Source organism: Hypanus sabinus, chromosome 7 (genome assembly GCF_030144855.1).
Source record: "Hypanus sabinus isolate sHypSab1 chromosome 7, sHypSab1.hap1, whole genome shotgun sequence".
NCBI lineage: Eukaryota > Metazoa > Chordata > Chondrichthyes > Myliobatiformes > Dasyatidae > Hypanus > Hypanus sabinus.
In genome coordinates this window covers 63818215-63838672 of record NC_082712.1, presented here as the reverse complement: position 1 = coordinate 63838672, position 20458 = coordinate 63818215, and the positions used below count along the sequence as shown (strand labels likewise).

The 20458-nt window shown below is 37.3% G+C and overlaps 1 protein-coding gene across 5 annotated transcripts in view; it reads left to right on the top strand.

Annotated features, from left to right (window-relative positions):
* ptbp3 (polypyrimidine tract binding protein 3) overlaps positions 1 to 20458 on the top strand; it is an 82370-nt gene that overhangs the window by 52925 nt on the left and 8987 nt on the right. For 2 of the 5 annotated variants that reach the window (XM_059974837.1, XM_059974833.1), the window contains 10 exons: positions 1490 to 1654; positions 2524 to 2634; positions 9929 to 10124; positions 12169 to 12270; positions 12640 to 12714; positions 13196 to 13332; positions 15611 to 15644; positions 15959 to 16051; positions 17451 to 17667; positions 18413 to 18490. In XM_059974837.1, coding sequence (XP_059830820.1) covers positions 1490 to 1654; positions 2524 to 2634; positions 9929 to 10124; positions 12169 to 12270; positions 12640 to 12714; positions 13196 to 13332; positions 15611 to 15644; positions 15959 to 16051; positions 17451 to 17667; positions 18413 to 18490 — 1208 coding nt within the window. The remainder of the gene's footprint in view (positions 1 to 1489; positions 1655 to 2523; positions 2635 to 9928; positions 10125 to 12168; positions 12271 to 12639; positions 12715 to 13195; positions 13333 to 15610; positions 15645 to 15958; positions 16052 to 17450; positions 17668 to 18412; positions 18491 to 20458) is intronic. The other 3 variants (XM_059974834.1, XM_059974838.1, XM_059974839.1) reach the window with 3 other exon arrangements.

The window sequence follows — 20458 nt, the reverse complement described above, 5'->3', positions numbered from 1 at the left end:
CTACACCACATTCAGTGCTCTACCATCATCAGTTTAGTTTTAGTTCTTCAAAATCATTCAAGCCCATGAGGAATGACCTGCTTCTCACAAAGTCAAGCCTAATCAAACTGTGCTTCTCCAATTGCTCATAAATCCCTAAAAATCCTCTCCATTAGTTTGTTCTGCACTAATGTAAGGCATATTCTGACTATTAAAATATAAGCATGCTTAAGACTTGTAGCACAGGAGCCACTGGCAATTTATGTACAACACATGTTTAAAGATGCTTTTGGAATCTGTATCCAAAAACTATTGTATATTACATTTTAACTGAACATAGACCACTCCCTGATTTGATGTGCAACATGAAATGGCCATTTAAAAATAATCTTGCAAAACTCAAGTTTGGAAAATGTCTGTTGACTTCTCAGGAAGTACAGTTCCAAGGTACTAGAATTATTTGAATTGCTAGATATTACAGGATAGGTAACTATCATTGGGTAAGTTGAGGGTAATGGAGCCAGGTCTGAATGACTCATCATATTTTGCTAATTATCTTTAGGATCACAGAATTTTACATGTATCTGCATACTACAGTTATTATTTTTGTGCTAATAAACTAGGCTAGTTATAAACTCAATTATAAGCATGCCACTAAAATTGTGGAGTAGTTTTTCTCTTAATTTAACAACTTACATTATTAACTAATTTTAAATCCTTACATTGTGCGAGCTTCCATTCTTTTTTAATGCACTTGTGGTTTGCAGCTTCACTTGTGAATTCTTGTACTCCCTTTGTTTATTTGCTGCTGGTTTTAAAATACACAGATTACAAATTCAACTGTGGTCAAAGCTGACATCTTAAGAATTAATGATTGGTAACTGGTTCGTTTGCAATATGACAGTTATATGTATTGCTGGTTATATCTACCAGGTTCACAGCTGACTGAACGGAAATGCCAAATACTGGAACTGAAATATGTTATTGCACTTAAAATGAATGACCCAGGTGAAGTTATCTGTTGCAGAAACTTTCCAGTAAAATTGTGAAGCATGGGATTAGAATTAAATTCCTTTCCTGCCCCGAAGGCATTCAATATAACTTGAACCTCCACTCTTACAAATCTGTAGGCTATCTTTTAAATAGGTTTGCATTTTTTAAAAACAAGAAGTAACTTCAGAATTTATTTTCCCAGCCAGACTTTAGGCACTTGTGGTCATTCTTGATTGAGACTTGATGTCAGATTCTGTCTGAACATTCCTACATTGAATTGCGGTGTTAATATACTAGTAAGCAAGTATGAGATGAATGAATGTAGTTATACTCGATATGTTTTAAACCTTGCTGGCAATTTATCATTGTGTTCTTTAATGTTATTTTTCTGTGAGAACCTGCTCCAAAAACGCAGGTATGCTATCAACTCTGTTTCAAAAATTAATTTGTGTTCAAGGTGCCCATATAATTTTTGTGAAAAGTTGTAATTTGTAAAACGTGTAATTTCTTTTTACAGCGCACCCAAGCTGCTCTGCAAGCATTAAATGCAGTGCATACCAGTAATATGTCAATGGCGGGCAGCACAGTTAATGACGGGGCACTGCTTGCAGGCCAAAGTTCTGTCTTGCGCATCATTGTGGAGAATCTCTTTTATCCTGTTACTCTGGAAGTCTTGCATCAGGTGAGGATTGACAGCTTTAGTAATTTTAAAAGATATTTCAGATGAAGTGAAGCAGATTAATTAAATGTGTAGAATTTGTTTTGGGAAATGGTGTACCATTTGCCTTCACTAGTGCTAATGGTTGAAAATGGTAGATTCAATTATGTTTGCTTTCATAATTCAGAGTACCTAACAAAAATGTTTAGCATTGCTTTGGTAAAACAAAATATACTGCCCTAAGGTAATCCTTATATTGCTTTGATGACCAGTTACATTTCAGCTTGCTTTGCAGTCATGGGAGTCATTCTATTTCATTTGAATGGCAACCAGCAAATTTTAAACTTCAAAGTAAATTTTATTATCAGAGTACATGTATGTCATCACATACAGCTCTGAGATTCTTTTTCCTACAGGCATACTCAGCAAATCGATAGAATAGTAACTGTAAACAGAATCAATGAAAGTTCAAGTAGAGCACAAAGATAACAAACTCTGTAAAATGAAATATAAATAGCAATAAATAACAAGAACATGATAAACAAGATAGAGTCCTTAAAATGAGATAATTGGATATGGGAACATCTCAGCAGATGAGTGAAGTTATCCTCTTGTTCAAGAGGCTGATGGTTGAGGAGTGGTAACTGTTCTTGAACCTGGTGGTGTATACCTCTACCTGGCAGCAATGAGTAAAGGCATGTCGTGGGTGCTGAGGATCTTTGACGATGGATACTGCTTTCCTGCGACAGTGTTTCATGTAGATATTCTCAATAGTTGGGAGGGCTTTACTCGTGATGTAGTGGGCCAAATCCACGGCCTTCTGTAAGATTTGCTGCTCAAATGCAAGTAGTCAATAAACTTTTTTTCATGGCAGTTTGTTTTTCTTCCAACAGATCTTTACAAAGTATGGAACTGTGCTGAAAATAATCACTTTCACAAAGAATAATCAATTCCAGGCACTCCTACAGTATGCTGATCCAATGCATGCACATCATGCTAAGCTGGTTAGTGTTGGGTTGAGCAGGAACTCCATTTATTTGTTGCTTTTTTGGGCCAAACAAACCTGGTTGTTTATTCATCTTGTCTTTTGCAAAATTAATTTTTGAGAAACTTTGCAGATAACAAATCCCACTGCTGTAACAAGTTCATATGTTCTCCCCATGATTGTGTATGTTTCCTTTGGGTACTCTGGTTTCAGCCGACAGTCCAAAAATTTACTGGTTTATAAGTTAGTTGATGTAAATTGTCCTGTGATTATGCTAGGGTTATATCAGGGGCTGCTGGGCAGATTGCAATCAACTCAGTCCTGATTTCTTTGAGAGGGGATTTTGAAGTCCTCCCTCGAAACCAGGCCTGGGTTAATTGAATTCTCCTCATTCAATTCACATTATTTCAAATATCCTAGGGACCATTGACCCTAGGTCAATGTGATGTCTCATCTGAGCACTATATAATTGCTAGAAGATATCTTTACTGTGGTTCATAAAGGCCAACATGCCTCTCAAGCTCCAATTTGTCATACCTGTATATGACTATCTTGGACATCTAAGTCCATCTGGGGAAAACTTTGCTGTCATGCCACATTTTTTTATTGCTTTTTTTTTGTTAAATGCTTTGCCTTGCAATATAATGAAGCAACAGTGCCTATACCTGTTATTTATCTATGCCCCCTGAAGCCTTTTGGGATCTACCTCCATTTAAATTGACATCCAACATGGTAACAATAAAATTAGGTATTTTGCAGCTGCATCTAGATTGTGACTATTGACGATCCTCTCAACTGTCGCTCCTGCATACCGCTAGTTTACAACTTCCAATCTTCATAGACTTGGGGTTTACTGTCTTTTTAAACCCATCTAAAAACCCCATGTGATTGTGCAGTAATGTAACAATTCAGCCCAAGTCTTTCCATCAGAATCATTCTTCTTTAATCTTCATATTTAATTTCCCTTTTTTATCAATTTGAGTAAATTTGAACTCCCTTGCATGTGAACTGCCTGCTTAAATATGTTTGTGTTATTTTTCAAGTCTAATTGTTTACTATTTTTTCCCCAAATACATTATGCTTTAATATAGACTTTCAATTTTATCTGCTTTAGTATCTTGTGAAAGTATTGGTAGCATTTGACAAAAATCCTCAGCTGTGACTAACATAACACCTTGCAATAATTTTAATGTGTAAGATTTTTTTCAGCATTCACTCTTAATGCTTTAGTGGCTGCTTTGTGAACCATTTTATATTCATGCCAGAGAAGTTGAGAATCATATAATACTTTCCTTTGCTGTTATCTGATTAATGCTACATGTTGGAGCTTTCACACTTAATTTAAAAGGAATATAAAAGCTGAAAGTAATTCTGCTTTCCACCCAACCCCCCACCCCCATCCTCATCAAAAAGCATGATGATACTTGGCTTCATGTTTTGTCTTTGAACTGCAGCCCAAAGTAAGGAAAATGAGGCAAGATTTTCATCTTCCATATTTTAAAAAAAACATGAACATATGATTCCTTGGTCATTATAAACAGCCTCCGTAATATTCAAAACATCACTGAGCACAGTTCTTTCCCTTGGCGCTAGAAAGTTTGTGAACTCTAGAATTTTCTCTATTTCTGCACAAATATGGCCTAAAATATGATCAGATCTTCACATGTTCTAAAAATAGATAAAGAGAACCCAAATAAATACACAAAAAGCAGTATATTTGTTCATTTATTTATTGAGAAAAATGATCCAATATCACATATATTTGTTGGAAAAAGTATGTAAGCCTTTGCTTTCAATAACTGGTGTGACTCCCCTTGTACAGCAATAACTTTAACCAAACGTTTCTGGTAATAGTTGATCAGTCCTGCACATTAGCTTGGAGGAATTTTAGGCCATTTCTCCTTACAGAACTGCTTCAATTCTGGGATGTTGATGGGCTTCTTTGCATGAACTGTTTGTTTCAGGCCCTTACACAACATTTCTATAGGATTAAGGTCAGGACTTTCACTTAGTCATTCAAAAGACAAATTTTCCTTTTAAACTAGTGGTCGCCAACCCATCGATTGCGATGGACTAGTCGATCTTTGAGACTTTCCCAGTTGATCCCCGCAAAAATATGAAAAATAAATACACAAATGCTGTTGAGAGATTGTTTCTGGGTTGCGGGGTTTCAGATCCATTCTTTCTGTCCAGTGTGCATGCATATAGCTCTCCTGCACTACACGGTGTAATTCACTGGTCCCCAACCACTGGGCCATGAAGAAACGATATGAGTCAGCTGCACCTGTCCTCATTCCCTGTCAGCCCACTGTTGAACTTGAACTCACGCGAAGTCATCAGGCGACAAAACGTAGTGATACCCTCGTGCCAGGGATCACCGGTTCCCCTCGGCCGGCTGGTGGGAAATGCTGTCTCTACTGGCCTGGAGCGCTGCCTCTGAACCTGTTTACCACACTGAATGTTCGTGGGGAACCCGGTGCTAAAATATTTGCAGACGACCTAATTCGGACTCAGCGTTTAAGTATCAGAGCAGCTACTGTGCTGCGATCTACTGAAACAAATATTTGTCGGCCAATAGATCCTACCGTTGGGAGGGGGGGAGCGGGCGGGCGCTCTGTTGCAATCCCTGCTTGGTTGGCTGCGCTCTCTGGACTGTGACCGCCACAGCCCCAGTACGAGGACCCCCTGGCCCTGACCTTGTCCTCTCACCCCACCCATGACCAGCCGCACCTGGTGGGAGGCTGAGTTCGGGCCCGGAGGCTGTCTAGTGAGGCAATGAAGCCTTCAAAACTGCTTCAGTACCCTGAATCCAAACCCGCTGAGTTTTCTCAGCGGAAAAAACATGAGCAAGCGGGACAGAAGCCGAGAGCCACGAAAACTAGAATAGGCTGGACATAAGGAACCTGCTTCGAGTATCGCTGTATTCCGTTTGTGTTTAACACCCCTGATGTTAAACACCGTCGGCTGTTCCGCAAGAATATTATCAATATTAAACCGGTGCGTTGTGCAAAAAGAAAGGGTAGGTATCCCCGGTGTTTATATATTATTTCTACTTACGGGTTGTGGGATTTTGCTTACGGTCTTTTCTGCCCTGGTGCACATGCGTATAACTAATTGATGTGGGGTCGATCTTGCCTTTACTAAGGCCGAGGTAGGGGATCTTGGGCTTAAAAATGTTGGTGACCACTATTTTAAACCATTCTGTTTTGATTTAGTCTTGGATTATTGTCTCGTTGCATTATCCAATTTCTTTTAAGCTTCAGGCAATGGACTGCTAGCCTGACGTTCTCCTGTAAAATGTCTTGATACAATTTTGAACTCATTGTTCCCTCAACGACTGCAAGCTGTCCAGGACCTGGGGCAGTAAAGCAGCCCCAAACCAAGGTGCTCCTTCCTCCACGGTTGGGATTAGGTTTTGGTGTTGGTGTGCAGTGCCCTTTCTCCTCCAAACATAGCAATGTGCAGTTCTGCCAAAAACTTCAACTTTTGCTTTGGGAGCATTGGAGAACATCCAGGGTCTTTTATAAACTTGAGATGTGCAACAGTTTTTTTTTGGAGAGCAGTAGTTTCCTCCATGGTTTCCTTCCATGAATGCCATTCTTGTTCAGCGTTTTTTGTATAATATACACGAGAACAGAGACTTTAGCAAGTTCTGGAGATCTCTGCTGGGTGATTTTTGCTGTTACCCTTGGGTTCTTTTTCACCTCCTTCAGTTGGGCTCTTGGTGTGATCTTTGCAGGATGCTCACTCCTAGGGAGAGTAGCAACAGTACTGGGTTTCCTCCATTTGTAGACGATTTTTCTTACTGTGGACAGGTTAACATTCAGCTCTTTAGAAATGCTTTTGTAGCTTTTTCCAACTTTCGTGCGTCTCTACAATTCTTCCTTTAAGGTCCTCTGAAAGTTGTTTTGATTGAGGCAAAGTGCACATCTTGAGAAGAGTAGGCTTTGTCAATAACCTGTGTTTTTTATATAACCCTCTATATACACCGCTATAACCCACACGTCCAATCTCATCCCATTGATTGGAACACCTAACACCAAATAGCTTTTGTAGAAGGCACTACCCCGAGGAGTTCACATACTTTTTCCAACAAATACATGCAATATTGGATCATTTCCCCTAATAAATAAATAAATAAATAAATAAACAGACAGGCGGACAAGTACAATGTGATTTTGGGAAGCTGAAAGTTGACGAGTCACCTGGCCCAAATGGTGTACACCCCAATGTTCTGAAAGAGTTGGCTGAAGAGGTTGTGGAGGTTTAGTTATGATCTTTTGAGAATTACTGGACTCAGGAATGGTCCCAGAAGACTGGAATATTGCAAATATCACTCCACTCTTCAAGAAGGGAGGGAGGCAGATGAAAGGAAACTACAGGCCAGTTAGTCTGATCTCGGCGATTGGGAAGACATAGCCTAAAAACTACGCCCATGGTATTACATGCAAGATTCTAGCATGAATAAAGCCATAGCTGATTGGCAGGAGGCAAAGAGTGGGAATAAAGAGCCTTTTCTGACTGGCTACTGCTTAATTAGTGGTGTTCATCTGTGTTGAGACTGATACTTTTTACATGGATGATGGAATTGATTGATGGCTTTGTTGCAAAGTTTACAGATGATATGAAAATAGGTGGAAAGGCAGGTAGTTTTGAGGAAGTAGAGAGCCTACAGAAGGACTTGGATTGAGGGAATGGGCGAAGAAATGGTAGATGGAATACAGTTATGGGAAGTGTATGGTCATGTGCTTTGGTAGAAGAAATAAAAAGGTTGATTATTTTCTAAAAGGAGAGAAAGGGAGGTGCAAAGGAGTCCTCGTGCAGGATTCCCAAAAGGTTAATTTGCAGTGGTGCGGAAGGCAAATACATTGTTAACATTCATTTCAAGAGGACTAGAATATTAAAGCAAGGATGCAATGTTGAAACTTTATAAAGAACCAGTGAGGCTTCACTTGGAGTATTGTGAGCAGGTTTATGCCCCTTAGAATGGATGTGCTGAAACTGGAGAGGGTTCAAAGAATGTTTATGAAAGTGATTCCATGATTAAACAGCTTATCATATGAAATATATTTGAGGGCTCTGGGCTTGTATTCACTGGAATTCAGAAACCTTTTGAATGTAGATGTAGAGTGGATGTAGAGCCTCTGAATAGAGGTGCATCCTTTTAGAACAGAGATAAAGAGTAATTTCCTTAGCCAGAGAGTGGTGAATCTGTGGAACTCTTTGCCACAGGCAACTGTGGATGCCAAGTCTTTATATATCTTTATGGCAGAAGTTCATTGATTCTTGATTGGTCATGGCATGAAGGGAAATGGGGAGAAGCCAGAAGATTGGGGCTGAGAGGAAAATTGGATCAGCCATGATGAAATGGTAGAGCACACTTGATGGGTCTAATGGCCTAATTCTCATCCTATATCTTATGGTCTTATATCTTAGTGTTACTTAATTGATCGGGTTCTGTTTATCCAGTTTAGGACTTGCGTGAAGATCTGATCACATTTTAGGCCATATTTATGAAGAAAATTCTACAGGGTTCACAAACTTTCTAGCACTACTATATTTGGCTGACTGGTTAAAGTTGCATAATGGTCTTCCATAGAAAGTCGGTGTATAGATTTTGGATCAGGTTGACCTTAAAAAGTACCTTTAGTACCTTAAATAGAGATCTGAACAGAATCTCATTGTGTAGAAGAGAAACTCTCATACCTTGCCAGACTGGATGTAAATTTGTGTTCACAGTGATTATTTTTATCCTTGTTACTTCTGACTTTAACTTGATTTATACTGAGTGTTGTATTAATTCTATTGGTATTTGTGCAGTTTATAAACAAATGTCATAAATGTTGTTTGTACCTTTTTAGCTTCACTCAAATTCTACAATTTTTCTGAGTTAAGATCCTTTACTATCAGCTACTTTTGCATTCTGAATGTTTCTTTTTAAATTTAAGTATACTGAGAGGTTTATCTCCCCACTTTAGTTAATTTGCATGTGCTTTTACAGCTGAAGCAGCTGTTAGTTTGTATATGCTATGAATTCAATTGCCTTGTTTTCAGTGCTGCTTACATTCCAAAAATTAGCATTCAGCCTTTATAATCTCCTTTTATTCTAGAGTATGTTTCAGGACCTTGTTTAGAATTGCTTTGCTGTTTTTATTTAAATTTCCTCTCACTAGAGCCCTCTTTGCCCACTCTCCCCACTCCAATGAATTGATCAGCTGTGATGCTAGTGCCAACCCCAATTGAAGCAGCACTGTCAATGGAGCCACTCTCACCTTTACTCATTTTTGGTGCCATTGTCCCACATTATTTGAAACCCATTTCTTTCACACCAATCTTGAGTTACATATGGAAGTCCCTGATCTTATTAACTCAGTGTTAACCTGGTTAATGGGGTAGTCATTTAGAGTTATTGCTATAGTTTTGGGTCTGATTTTTAATATTTTAAAATCTTCGTTCAGTTTCCTTCAGAATTTTTTTCTCTCCATGTTAGTTGTTTCCTGGTATAACAGCTGCATTTGATGCAGAAGTGTTCTGAACCTGAACACCAGCTTTACCACACAAAACTTTTTGGAGCTGTTGTGTTTTTCCTTAATTGACCTGTCGCAAACAGCAGAATCGGGCTTTTCACTCAGCTATCTTGTTCGATGCAGTGTATTCTCATTGCTAGCCCTCCCTGTAATCTGTGCTGTCCATATAAGCTAGCACAAAATAGCATTTGTGCAAAACACCCTCATGCATCCACCTGTCTGCCACTAGCCATGCCATTCTAAACCAATCCTCTTGATTATCAAATTCTTCACTGCTTATTTTAACTGCTATGGCGTCGAGGAATAAAATGTCCTTGTGACTTCACTGCCCGTTGTTTTGTAATGTCACTATTTCAGATGCAGCCTTTCAACTCTGAGCCTATCACCTGTTCTACCAGGCATGTTTTAATTGTTTATATAATTTTAAATATTTAGTTGCACTTTACCTTATCATTGTATTGTTCTCTCAACTTGGATAGAGTACCATGGGAGTTAAGTGATGTATGTATCCTTATGATGCAATATATTTTGCTGGAGTGGAGGAGAGTTTTTTTTCCCAATGTGAAGTGAGTTATTAGTAAAAATATTATACCTATCTGTAATTGAAGTACAATTCCATGCCAAGTTGCAGTATGGTGTACAATTACAGCTCATGCTCATTTGTAATAGCTATAACAAGCAGGCAAAGCCAATAAATATTTTGCCCTTATCATGTCATTATTCTGTAAGAGGCAAGTATTTAACCAATTCTGCTTTACTGCATATAACGTTGTTCTCTGATTTCAGTCGTTAGATGGGCAAAATATCTACAATGCCTGCTGTACTTTGCGTATCGAATTCTCAAAATTGACCAGCCTTAACGTTAAATACAACAATGACAAAAGCAGAGACTTTACACGCCTTGATCTTCCTTCCGGCGACGGCCAGCCCACTGTTGACCCTCCTGTGGCCGCCGCTTTTGGTAAGGAAACTTCACTTCTAGGTAAATACATAATGACAGGTAACTTTTTAAATTGATGATCCTCCTGTTTAGATGACCCTGTTCTACATCAGATAATTAGCTTGGCAGACTCCACTTTTGTCCAATTAGAACTATTGCCTGCAATCTGGAGAAATTTTTTTGGGGTGGTGAGATCTTTAAAGTTATCTTTAAAAATAATTTTAAATGCAACCCCTAAAATATGGTAGAAGAAAATTCAGTATTAGCGTGGGGGAAAGGTTGGATCTTTAGTTACTTCAGTAAAATTCACAAGCCGGGAGATAAAGTTTCAGTGTGCTGTTCAATGGCAAATCTTTCCAGAAGGCTGGCAAAGGCATAATGGGCTAAACAGTAGCAAATGTTAACTTCCCTTCTGTTGTCTCAATAACTTGTGTCTCTCAATCTCTTACAGAACTTGTAAGATGTACGATCTGTATCGCAAAAGGCCTGTACCAACCAGCCTCTTGATCAGTATTCATACTGACTTGTATTGCATGAATTGACTGTAACAAATTGTCTCCCAAAGAAACATGGAACTTTTAAATTGACATTTTTAGGGGGCAGTTGCCCTGGAATACTGTGCATAAGATTATCTTAGATGCTCTAAAGGAAGGACAGTTAATATTAAATGCATATTAAACAGCAAATTCTTGCTTTATAAAGCACTATTTGTTTGATTTTGTGTATTTACGAAAAGTCTGAGTGACATTTAGTAAATACAGAGAACTATCTCGGCAGGTTTAATGTAGTTAGAATAGTAGGGACAGTTGACAGTTTTTGACAGGGTTTTTGCACTTGGCCATTGTACAAGCATGTATAGGTTTTAGCGACTTGTTCAAAAACAAAAATAGTAGATGTTCATATTGTTTGAGGTTCATTGCATCAACAAGTAATGTGTTCTTTGAATTAGATACTAAATGTTTCTAGTCAAATGTTTTTTTTTTCATATTCAATATTCCCAGGTTACTTTAAGTATTACAGGCATTGATTAATATTTCTTTCCAAAGGATGTTGGAGGGAGGGTGTTTGAAAACACAGGCTACCCTTTTAATTATTTGCAACCAACAGCTTTTCTTGTACTTGAAATTATAATTAAGTATTGAGGGTATCTCTTTTTGGTAAAACCAGCAGATGGATTTTGTAACTTTAGACAGTTACACCAAAAATTGATTTCAAGAGAAAACATTTGTATGCTATTGAGGCAATATGTCAGGGATGATAGGTGACCAACCAATTTGTAGCTTTGTTAATTTTGAAGCAATGTCTTTTGTGATTGCCAAACAACTTAAATGTGCACCTGTTGAGCTAGTCAGAGTTTACACTGAGTTAAGGGATTGAATTGACTGGATTGTATCCCCTTTTAGTGCATCACAGCAAGTAAGTTAAAACACAGTTAAATTGTTATTGCCGTTCCAATTTTCAGGGTCAAGTCAGCTGTACTTAATAAATGTAGATATTTTTGTTGTGATCGAATTACAAGCAGTTAACTGAAGATCAGGATGGGGGTATTTTTTTAACACTGGAAAAGGCTGTAATAATGTTTCATTTGCCATTCTCATTTGTCTTTGAACTGTGAAAATTTTAGATGAAAAGAGTCTGTCCTTGGTTGCTAAATTACTGACAGACTGTATGTAGGTGGGAGTGCTCCCTCCCCAGGCCCCAAAGGTGTACTTTACGCCAAGTTTGAATGCTTAGGATTGAATCTGAACTGATGAATATCAGAACAATATGTTTGGACAATATATCAAGAGACCCAAACCAAATTTTGCTATTTTGCTTTATTAGTGTTAGAAAAGGTGCTATTTGATTTTTTTTTTGCCTCACTAGTGACTTGGTACCTTATGGATATAATTATTCAGTGATTTTTTTTTAATGAGTGATTTTATTCTGTTTGTCAAGAAATTTGTTGCAAAAAGATATATTGCTTCTGAACAAGGAGTTCAGGGATTTTGTGTCATAAGAATACCTTTGGTAGCATTTCCCATAGCACAAACCTGTACTTGCAGCAATCATTTAGAATTGATTGTTTTTCTCTTTGCTTCATGAGGAAATAATTGTATGTCCTACCTGATCAGACCTTTCTCTGAATATGAACTGAATTGGCTGAAGAAAGGGAGTGGGAGTGAATGGCAACAACACTCAATCTGGAGTAAATATGCTGATTTATCAGTGGAATGTTTTCATTTTGTTGTGTAATTATCATTTCAAAGGCAGTTTCAATGTAGGTGAATTAAATATTGTGTGCAAAAGCTCTACATTTCTAGAATAATCTTTGTAAATGATCCCTATATGAGGTTTTCTTTCAATTGCAAGTGGAAGCTGTAGCTGGCAACACTTGATTGCATATGTAATCTACTATATAAATACAGTAAAGCAAGGAACTGCTACTCCATTGTAGAAAAGTAATTTAAGCAGTTTTTTAAAACATTAGTGCATTGATTCTAAAAGAGAAAGGACTGTCAAGAAGTAAAGTAGGATATGTGATTTAAGTAACTCTAACTTAATTAACTTTTGATAGGTGCACCAGGTATCATCTCCAGTCCTTATGGTGCTGGTGGATTTGGGCCTGCTGTTGGCTTCCCTCAAGCTGCAGGTTAGTAAGCTCCAGTCATTGGTGATGGACTTTAATGAATTAGCAGTTTATAATACTCCTATTTATAGTCAGCAATTTGGGGAATACCTTTTATGGAATAGCAACTTTAAAGAGCTGAATTTTTTTTAACCCTGGGCAAATGTTGAATGCTGGAAGATCATTTTTAGTTGCTTCATTGGAATTTTACCTTTCTCCTAACATGGGCATCATCATCATCTGTGTGTCAATTCTCTATTAATAAGTGCATATTCAGGATGATGTGGCTTCTGTTGTTACCATGTTTTCCAGCTATAGACCTGAATGTTTTATTGTGCATTTATTGTGAGATTCTAGATGGTAACTATTTCATTGAGTTAGCAGCTTTAAAGGTGTGAAAGAAAATAATTATCAAATATAGACTTTATATTGGTCTTGTATTTTGTGTGGCATTTGTTTATTATGCACCTGACACATTTAATGCTAGAGTCCTTTTTGTTTCCAGGCCTTTCTATGCAAGGAATCCCAGGAGGACTTGGACATCTTGGCCTTCCACAAGCTGCAGTAGGAGGTCGTCTAGCAATGCATGGAATGGGCCCAGCAGTAAATTCAGTCTTACTGGTCAGCAACCTAAATCCTGAGGTTGGTGCCATCGTTATTTATTGCAATTTCTCCACTCCTTTGCAGATGCTGTTTTATAATTTGGAATGATTTTTGCTAAAGTATAACTTGGGTTCTGATTTGTATGTTGAAATTTATCAAAGTAATATTTGAGTTTAGAATGATGTGGCTACAGCAAAGCTGTTCATTTGGAAGAATTGGAAATTAATGATGGCTTCTTGAAGGAGACCTGTAAGAATATGTTACAATTCTGAGAATCTACACTTAACAAATTCCAGTTTTATGTAATCAGGACTAAGTTTATGACTCAGTTTTTGACTGCTAGTATTTAGTTTTGGCTTGTAGTTTTGAGGTCTTTTAATTTCCATTAGCTACAACAAAAGCCAATACTCTCTGCTGAGTGCCAGTCAGCACCAGGGCAGCATTTTTGCTTAAGGCTCTCTCTATAATCTGTGGTGGTTTTACACCATTTATAAATATACGATACATTCCAGTGCTCTGCAGAATTAATATAGTAACATAGAAAAGTTGAGGGAACCTAATTGTCATTTATTATCAAGTATGACATCATTAGACATCATTATCAAGTATGTGCTTTTGACTGTTTAATTGTATTTAAATTAGTCTAGGTCATTATGCTTGTATATTGGTTGATACTGTCAACCATGTATTTGATAAGGCCTTGAAAACCTTTTGGCAGCTCATTGTACTGGAATTTAAAGCAAATCAACAACCAGTGCAGCATATTTTAGCAAAATAATGAGACTGGCAAAGCCTAGCCAAATGTAACCAAAATTACCTTCCACAAATATCAAGCTGCCTATGTACCACCTGGCAAACACCGATATTTAATGCCATCTCACTTTAACATCATAAGGGATTTCTCATATTAAATGTTCTTGCGTTGAGTACTAGTAAATACTGAACTTGCCAGGGATGTTCATATCCTGTGGTATAAAAATGAAACTGCCCAATATCTTCTTGTACCATTATGATTTTCATGAAATAGGGATGAAGATTTGACTCGGTCTGCAGTGCTTTCATACTAGTCAAGGATTTGTCAGAAGTTGTTACTGTTAAATATTTATAATTATTATCCATCTATTGATTATCCATCTATTGATTATTATCCATCTATTGACTTTTCAGGGCACTTATTACCTAAATGTATGCATGCTTATATGTATTCATATTCTGTTCTCAAACTTTTTCATGGAACATGGATGTTACATCTTCATGGTATATGCTTTTTTTCTATTCCGCAGTGCAACTTTCCCATTACAGTTGAGTCTTGCAACCCTAGGTGACTGAAAACAAGTCAATTCCCATATTCTAAACTGTGCATTTACTTTAATAGAGATTTGCTCTGCCTTTTAATTTTTTTCTTTTGAAGTTCAAACGAAAATATTTTCATAAGCAACTCCTTATTTACAGTAATTTGTTTTATTTTTGACATTAAATGTAATCTTTGAATCATTATGTAGGAGATTGGTCAAATGTCATATCAAATTTAGTGCAGTTTTTTCTAAAGAATTCTGAGTAAAATTAATAGTTTGAGATGTTTGGCTTGCATTATACATTTCCTTGAGTAAAGCAACTGCCACCAAAAATACCTTTTGTTAAAATGGGAAAATATTGCTGCCTGATGTGCAGTAGGTAGTGAGAGAAGATGCATATATTTTTGATGGTGCAGTTTTATTTGACCCTGGATTAATCTTTTAATTTTGAAAGTAATGCTCTCGAGCACATCTAAATTTTAGGAAAAATTCTAATGCTGTTTTCTGCAATTATTCTGAATAAACAAAAATAAATGGATATCATAAATATACTCAATTAGCCTTGAATTTCTCTTTGGTCGATTTTTGGTTGCATCTGGAATGAAAACCAAAAGCAATGAAATAAGTTGGCTTTTTTTTTTGCTTCATTACTGTCTTACTATAAGTTAGGAAAGGTTTTCAACTCATCTACATAAGTGTGTTGTGGAGGGGTAAAAGAGGGATAATACTTTTATATGCTTTGAACGTTTATTTACTGACTTTATAATGTTTCTTTCTTTTCCCCCCTCATTGTCCTGCTTCGTTATTCCATCATTTTTCCAAAACTTGACAAATCAACAAACTTTCCCAAAACGGCACATCTACTGCATTTGAACCTCCTTTACTTTTTTGTTGTGATCAAAACGAATTCTCTATGGATCAAACTGGCCTTCAACTGTAATGCTGAAACTCTTCGATACGGGGGACTTGATGTTTGTCTCCGATCCATCTTGTGCTGACTTGTTTTGTTCCCCCTACTGCAGAAGGTTTCACCTCACTGGCTGTTCATTCTCTTTGGTATGTTGTCATTTCCACTGCTATTTTATTATGAATTATTTTGCATTATTTTAAGTTGATATTTTAATCCTTCAACAGAATCTTGCATCTATGCTGTCAATGAATTTTGCTAAATATTAAATGCATGAGCTACTTGGTGTTTTTATTTTGCCGTGTAGCATTTGTTAAAACGTGCACATGTCTTTTTCAGTGTTTAATTTTTTTATAATCCTTCCTGCAATTTTTGTCTCCATTTAAGCTCTTGTTTAATTGCTATTGAAGTGTCTCCTCCATATAAAATTGAAACAGTTTTTTTTTCTTTGGTCATACTAAAGGAGTTTATGGTGATGTGCATCGTGTGAAGATACTGTTCAATAAAAAAGAAAATGCCTTAATACAGATGGCAGATGCAAACCAAGCTCAGCTAGGTAAGGGTTAACAAATATCTTAGTAGTATTTCATCTAAATCACAGGTGGCAAATCATTTTGAGAGCCTGTGCCCAAATTTATGATAATTTTTTTAAAAATCTTATATATGTGGTAATTTTGAAAAGAAGTTATCATTGATTAATGAATAAATAACAATGCATCCTGTTGCTTAATGTGTATTCATTGCTTTACTATTAATTAAACTATAACTATAGACAGACAGAAATAAAGCTTTTTCAAAAATCTGTTCATAAAGCTGTAAGCTGAGTGCTAACAAATTTTTTTGCACGTTCTATAGGTTTACCAATTTTGATAAATATTCATTTATGTGTTGCTTGATAGTTTTACATTTCTCCCTTTTGAGGGTATGCCAAAATCAAAACAGTCATCAAAAGCTTAAATTTGAAAGTATGAAACTAACTGTACTGGAATGCTTTTTGTCCTAGTCATTGTTGAATTCAGAAGTCTTAATAAAAGCACATTGCCATCTTGAAGTCACTAATCTATACTATTTTCTTCTCTAACCTGAACTCCAAGATCAACATCTTAATTATTGCCCAATCTATGATTTGCAAATTCTGTTCATGTTGTTCATTCTATTCATGTTTTCTTTGCATTTACTTTGATTTGAATCCAGCATCTTTGCTGACTTTAACATTTTTCAATACAAATTTTCAGTCTTTGCAGCACATGGTTATTATATTGGTACTGTTATGTTTGGATGTATTTTCAGCAGCAAGTGTGCTTTTGGGCATCTTCACTAATATGTATGTTGCAGTGCTTTTATTATATATTGTTGGTGTTTCACTTCATAGTGGGGCTGTGTGCCACTGAAATCAAAGTTTCACTGCTGAAAGTATCAGTACAAGATGGGGAATTGCACTAACTTAAAGACACAGCAGATGCAACCTGAGTGGCTTTTCTTTGCAAAGAATAGAAGCATAAGTAACTAAGTGTTTCCACTTCAGACCACAGATACTAAAATGAATGTACTCTGCAGGATAGCACTAAACAATGTAATACACATGAAATTCTGGGGGAACACAGCAGGTCAGGCAGCATCTATGGAAATAATGAAAACAGTCGAAGCTTCAGGCCAAGGCCCTTCTTCAGAACTGAAAAGGGGGGAAAGACACCAGAATAAAAATGTGGGGAGAAGAGAAGGAGGGTTTTGCATTCTGCAGAACCTCTTGCATTTATAATGTAGCATTGTAGATAGTTTATTAAAAATGTTGAAGTTCTATTATTAAAACAATCTGGCTTAATTGCTTCTTAAATTTCAGTTGTTTCAAGTTAATTAAAACAGATGCCCAAACCCTTTCTGTTGACTTGAAAAATTATGTTGGGTAGTGTTTCTTTTATGTTGAGTTAAAAATACAAATGTTCTATTCTGTCCAGCCATGAGCCATCTTAATGGCCAGAAAGTGCATGGCCGAGTTTTGCGTGTGACATTGTCAAAGCACCAGATGGTCCAGCTTCCTAGGGAAGGACAAGAAGATCAGGGTCTGACAAAGGATTACAGCAATTCTCCACTTCATCGCTTCAAGAAACCAGGGTCTAAGAACTTTCAGAATATTTTCCCTCCATCATCCACCCTACATCTCTCAAACATTCCGTGAGTAGCTCAAATGGATGTCTAATACAGAACTCAAAGCATATATGAAAGCAGCCCATTGATGTGGAAGAATAATTGAGGAATAATTCTGATAAAATACTGCATTATACAGTGGGTTGGTTAATTAATTACCAATCTTTGAATATTACTTTCTTAATCAGCCTTTCAAATTTGTTCAGGCAGATTCTAGGGCTGAAGTATTTCCAGCATGATTACTTCGCAGTGTTGTGACTTAACTGCTTGGTCTGAAATGCAGTTTATCCCAGATGAGTTGCATTGCACTGTCAGAGCTACTGCAGAGCAAATTTATCCCTTGGATTGGTTTCCTGTTTCTAAATCTTCATAATTCTGTTTCACTCTTAACACTGAAAGAATTCATTCAACATTTTCTTTTGGCCTGATGCTGGTTATTGTGCACTGCCATGTCCAAGCATCATAAGTTAATTTGTATGTGATTTGTACATCTACATGTTCAGCAGCATAGTAAGCCAAAACCATATATTCGTGTTGATTTTGTATAGCTGGCATCCAGAGCCTGTATTTGAATTAATGTAGTATCACTATTGATCAACCTTGACTTGTATATGTAATTCACTAATTATGAATTATAAAACAATTTTGAAGCTTTAGACACACATGCACTATTTTTCTTTAGTAATTGCATATGCATTTGACATTTCATGAATTTAGAAAGTTTCTACCTTAAATGTATTGTATACAAGAAAGTGTTTCTGTTCATTTATAGACCTTCAATCACAGATGAGGACCTGAAGAACCTTTTTGAAAGTGCTGGATTCTCAGTGAAAGCCTTCAAGTTTTTTCTGTAAGTCCTCTAAGTCACAGGTTCTGTACATAATCTGTTTAATGTTAACCAGTTGGTTGGCAAGGTTGAGTAGGTATGTTCACTATTTGCAGATTTCTCATATTGCTGTATGTGCCAATCCTATGGTATTTCTACTGTTTATTTGATATGCTACATGGTGCTACATATGTAATCCATCAAGATCTGTAACAGATTTGTAATGTGCCCACAGTGTTATCTAAACTTGTAAACATTAAATGTTGGTCAAATGACAGTTATAATTGGCTTGTGGTCCACATTGATGAAAGGACATTGCATCTGCAACCAGTTGTGATTTCCAACAAATTACAAATACAAATACTTTATTGTCACCAAACAATTGATACTGGAGCGTACAATCATCACAGTGATATTTGTTTCTGCGCTTTGCGCTCCCTGAAGTACAAATCAAAGTAAATATATTAAAAATTTAAATTATAAATCATGATTAGAAAACAGAAAGTACGGTAGTGCAAGTCAGATCCAGATATTTGGAAGGTATGGCCCAGATCCGGGTCAGGAATTGAAATTTGAATTGAGATGTAATTTTCCCCGAACAAATGAAAGCCCTGTCTCCCCTTCATTCCAAAAATGCCTATCTGATGGTCAGGAGCAAATCTGTCCTTTAAATGGTGGAAAGACATCTGAAGCATCAGAGGCCTCTTGTTGCAGGATACCTTTTGTTTGCTCTTTTACCTTCACCATACATGGTTAGTCTAGTTGTTTCTTCTGGTTGTTTGATCTCAATATGTTGCTGGTTATGAAATGTGATGAGAGTCGGTGAATGAATATTGCCTTGTAGGGTATAAATCAAGAAGAATACATGTGCTAGACATTTGAAATCAGAATGCAAATATTGTAAGCAGCGGATGGGACGATTGTGCTGTCTTTACGACAGTTATTTAGTTTATAATATTTTCGCTTAGTAATTCATTCGATAGTATTTTCTAGTTAGAATTAGAAGTGTTTAAAGTATATTCATTGCATGTAAAATATATTGGCATGCAATGACGTCACATCCGGTTTCGCCGCGTCTTGTGGGAAAGTACCGGTTTGAAATTAACGCGAGGGTGGGGGCTCACCATGAGGCACACCTGAGCAGAAGTTGTTTTGCAGGCATGAGAAATCACAGTGAGAGCAACGCTTTTTCACCATATGTTAATGTGAAGAGTGAACAGTAAATGGTTAATCTTACTGCGATCTGGTTTCATTGACTGTGGTTTATCTCGACGTTGAATTCAGCGTTATTAGTACACGCGAAGGAGAACGTTACAGTGAAAAAGCGGCATTATCAGGTGTTTCAAGTGCTGCAATGTCAGCTCGATCTGGGATCAAGTCGATGCCACCCAGCGACAAGGGCAGTAGAGCGACATCAAGTAAGTCCACCCAGGCAAGAGCCAAGGCAGAAGCCGCCAAGGTGCGACTGCGTTACGCCAGACAAGAAGCAGTTTTGAAAATGGAACAGGCCACCAGAGAAGCCAAAATCCAGAAGGAAAGGGCCGCCAGAGAAGCCGAAACCCAGAAGGAACAGGCCACCAGAGAAGCCAAAACCCAGAAGGAAAAGGCCGCCAGACAAGCCAAAATCCAGAAGGAAAGGGCCGCCAGACAAAGTGAAGCGGCCGCCCGAGAAGCCGAAACCCAGTTGGAAATGGCAAAAATATCGACAGAGTTGCAAGTGCTGCAGCTAGAAAGAGAAGAAGAAGCTGCCAAGGCGGAAGCAGAGTACATAGAAGAAGCTGAAGGGTCGCGTGATCTGACCGAAGTAAGATCTACTTTAGAAAGGACCAGACTGGAACGCACAAGCGACTATGTACAATCTCTACAGGCAGGCTCGTCTCTCCTCTCCATACGTATTCGATAACTTCCCCAGCTACGAGAAACCTCAGAGAGTCACGATTGCATCACATCCATACGAGGAAGAAAATTTACCCTCGCGACTCCGTGATGAAG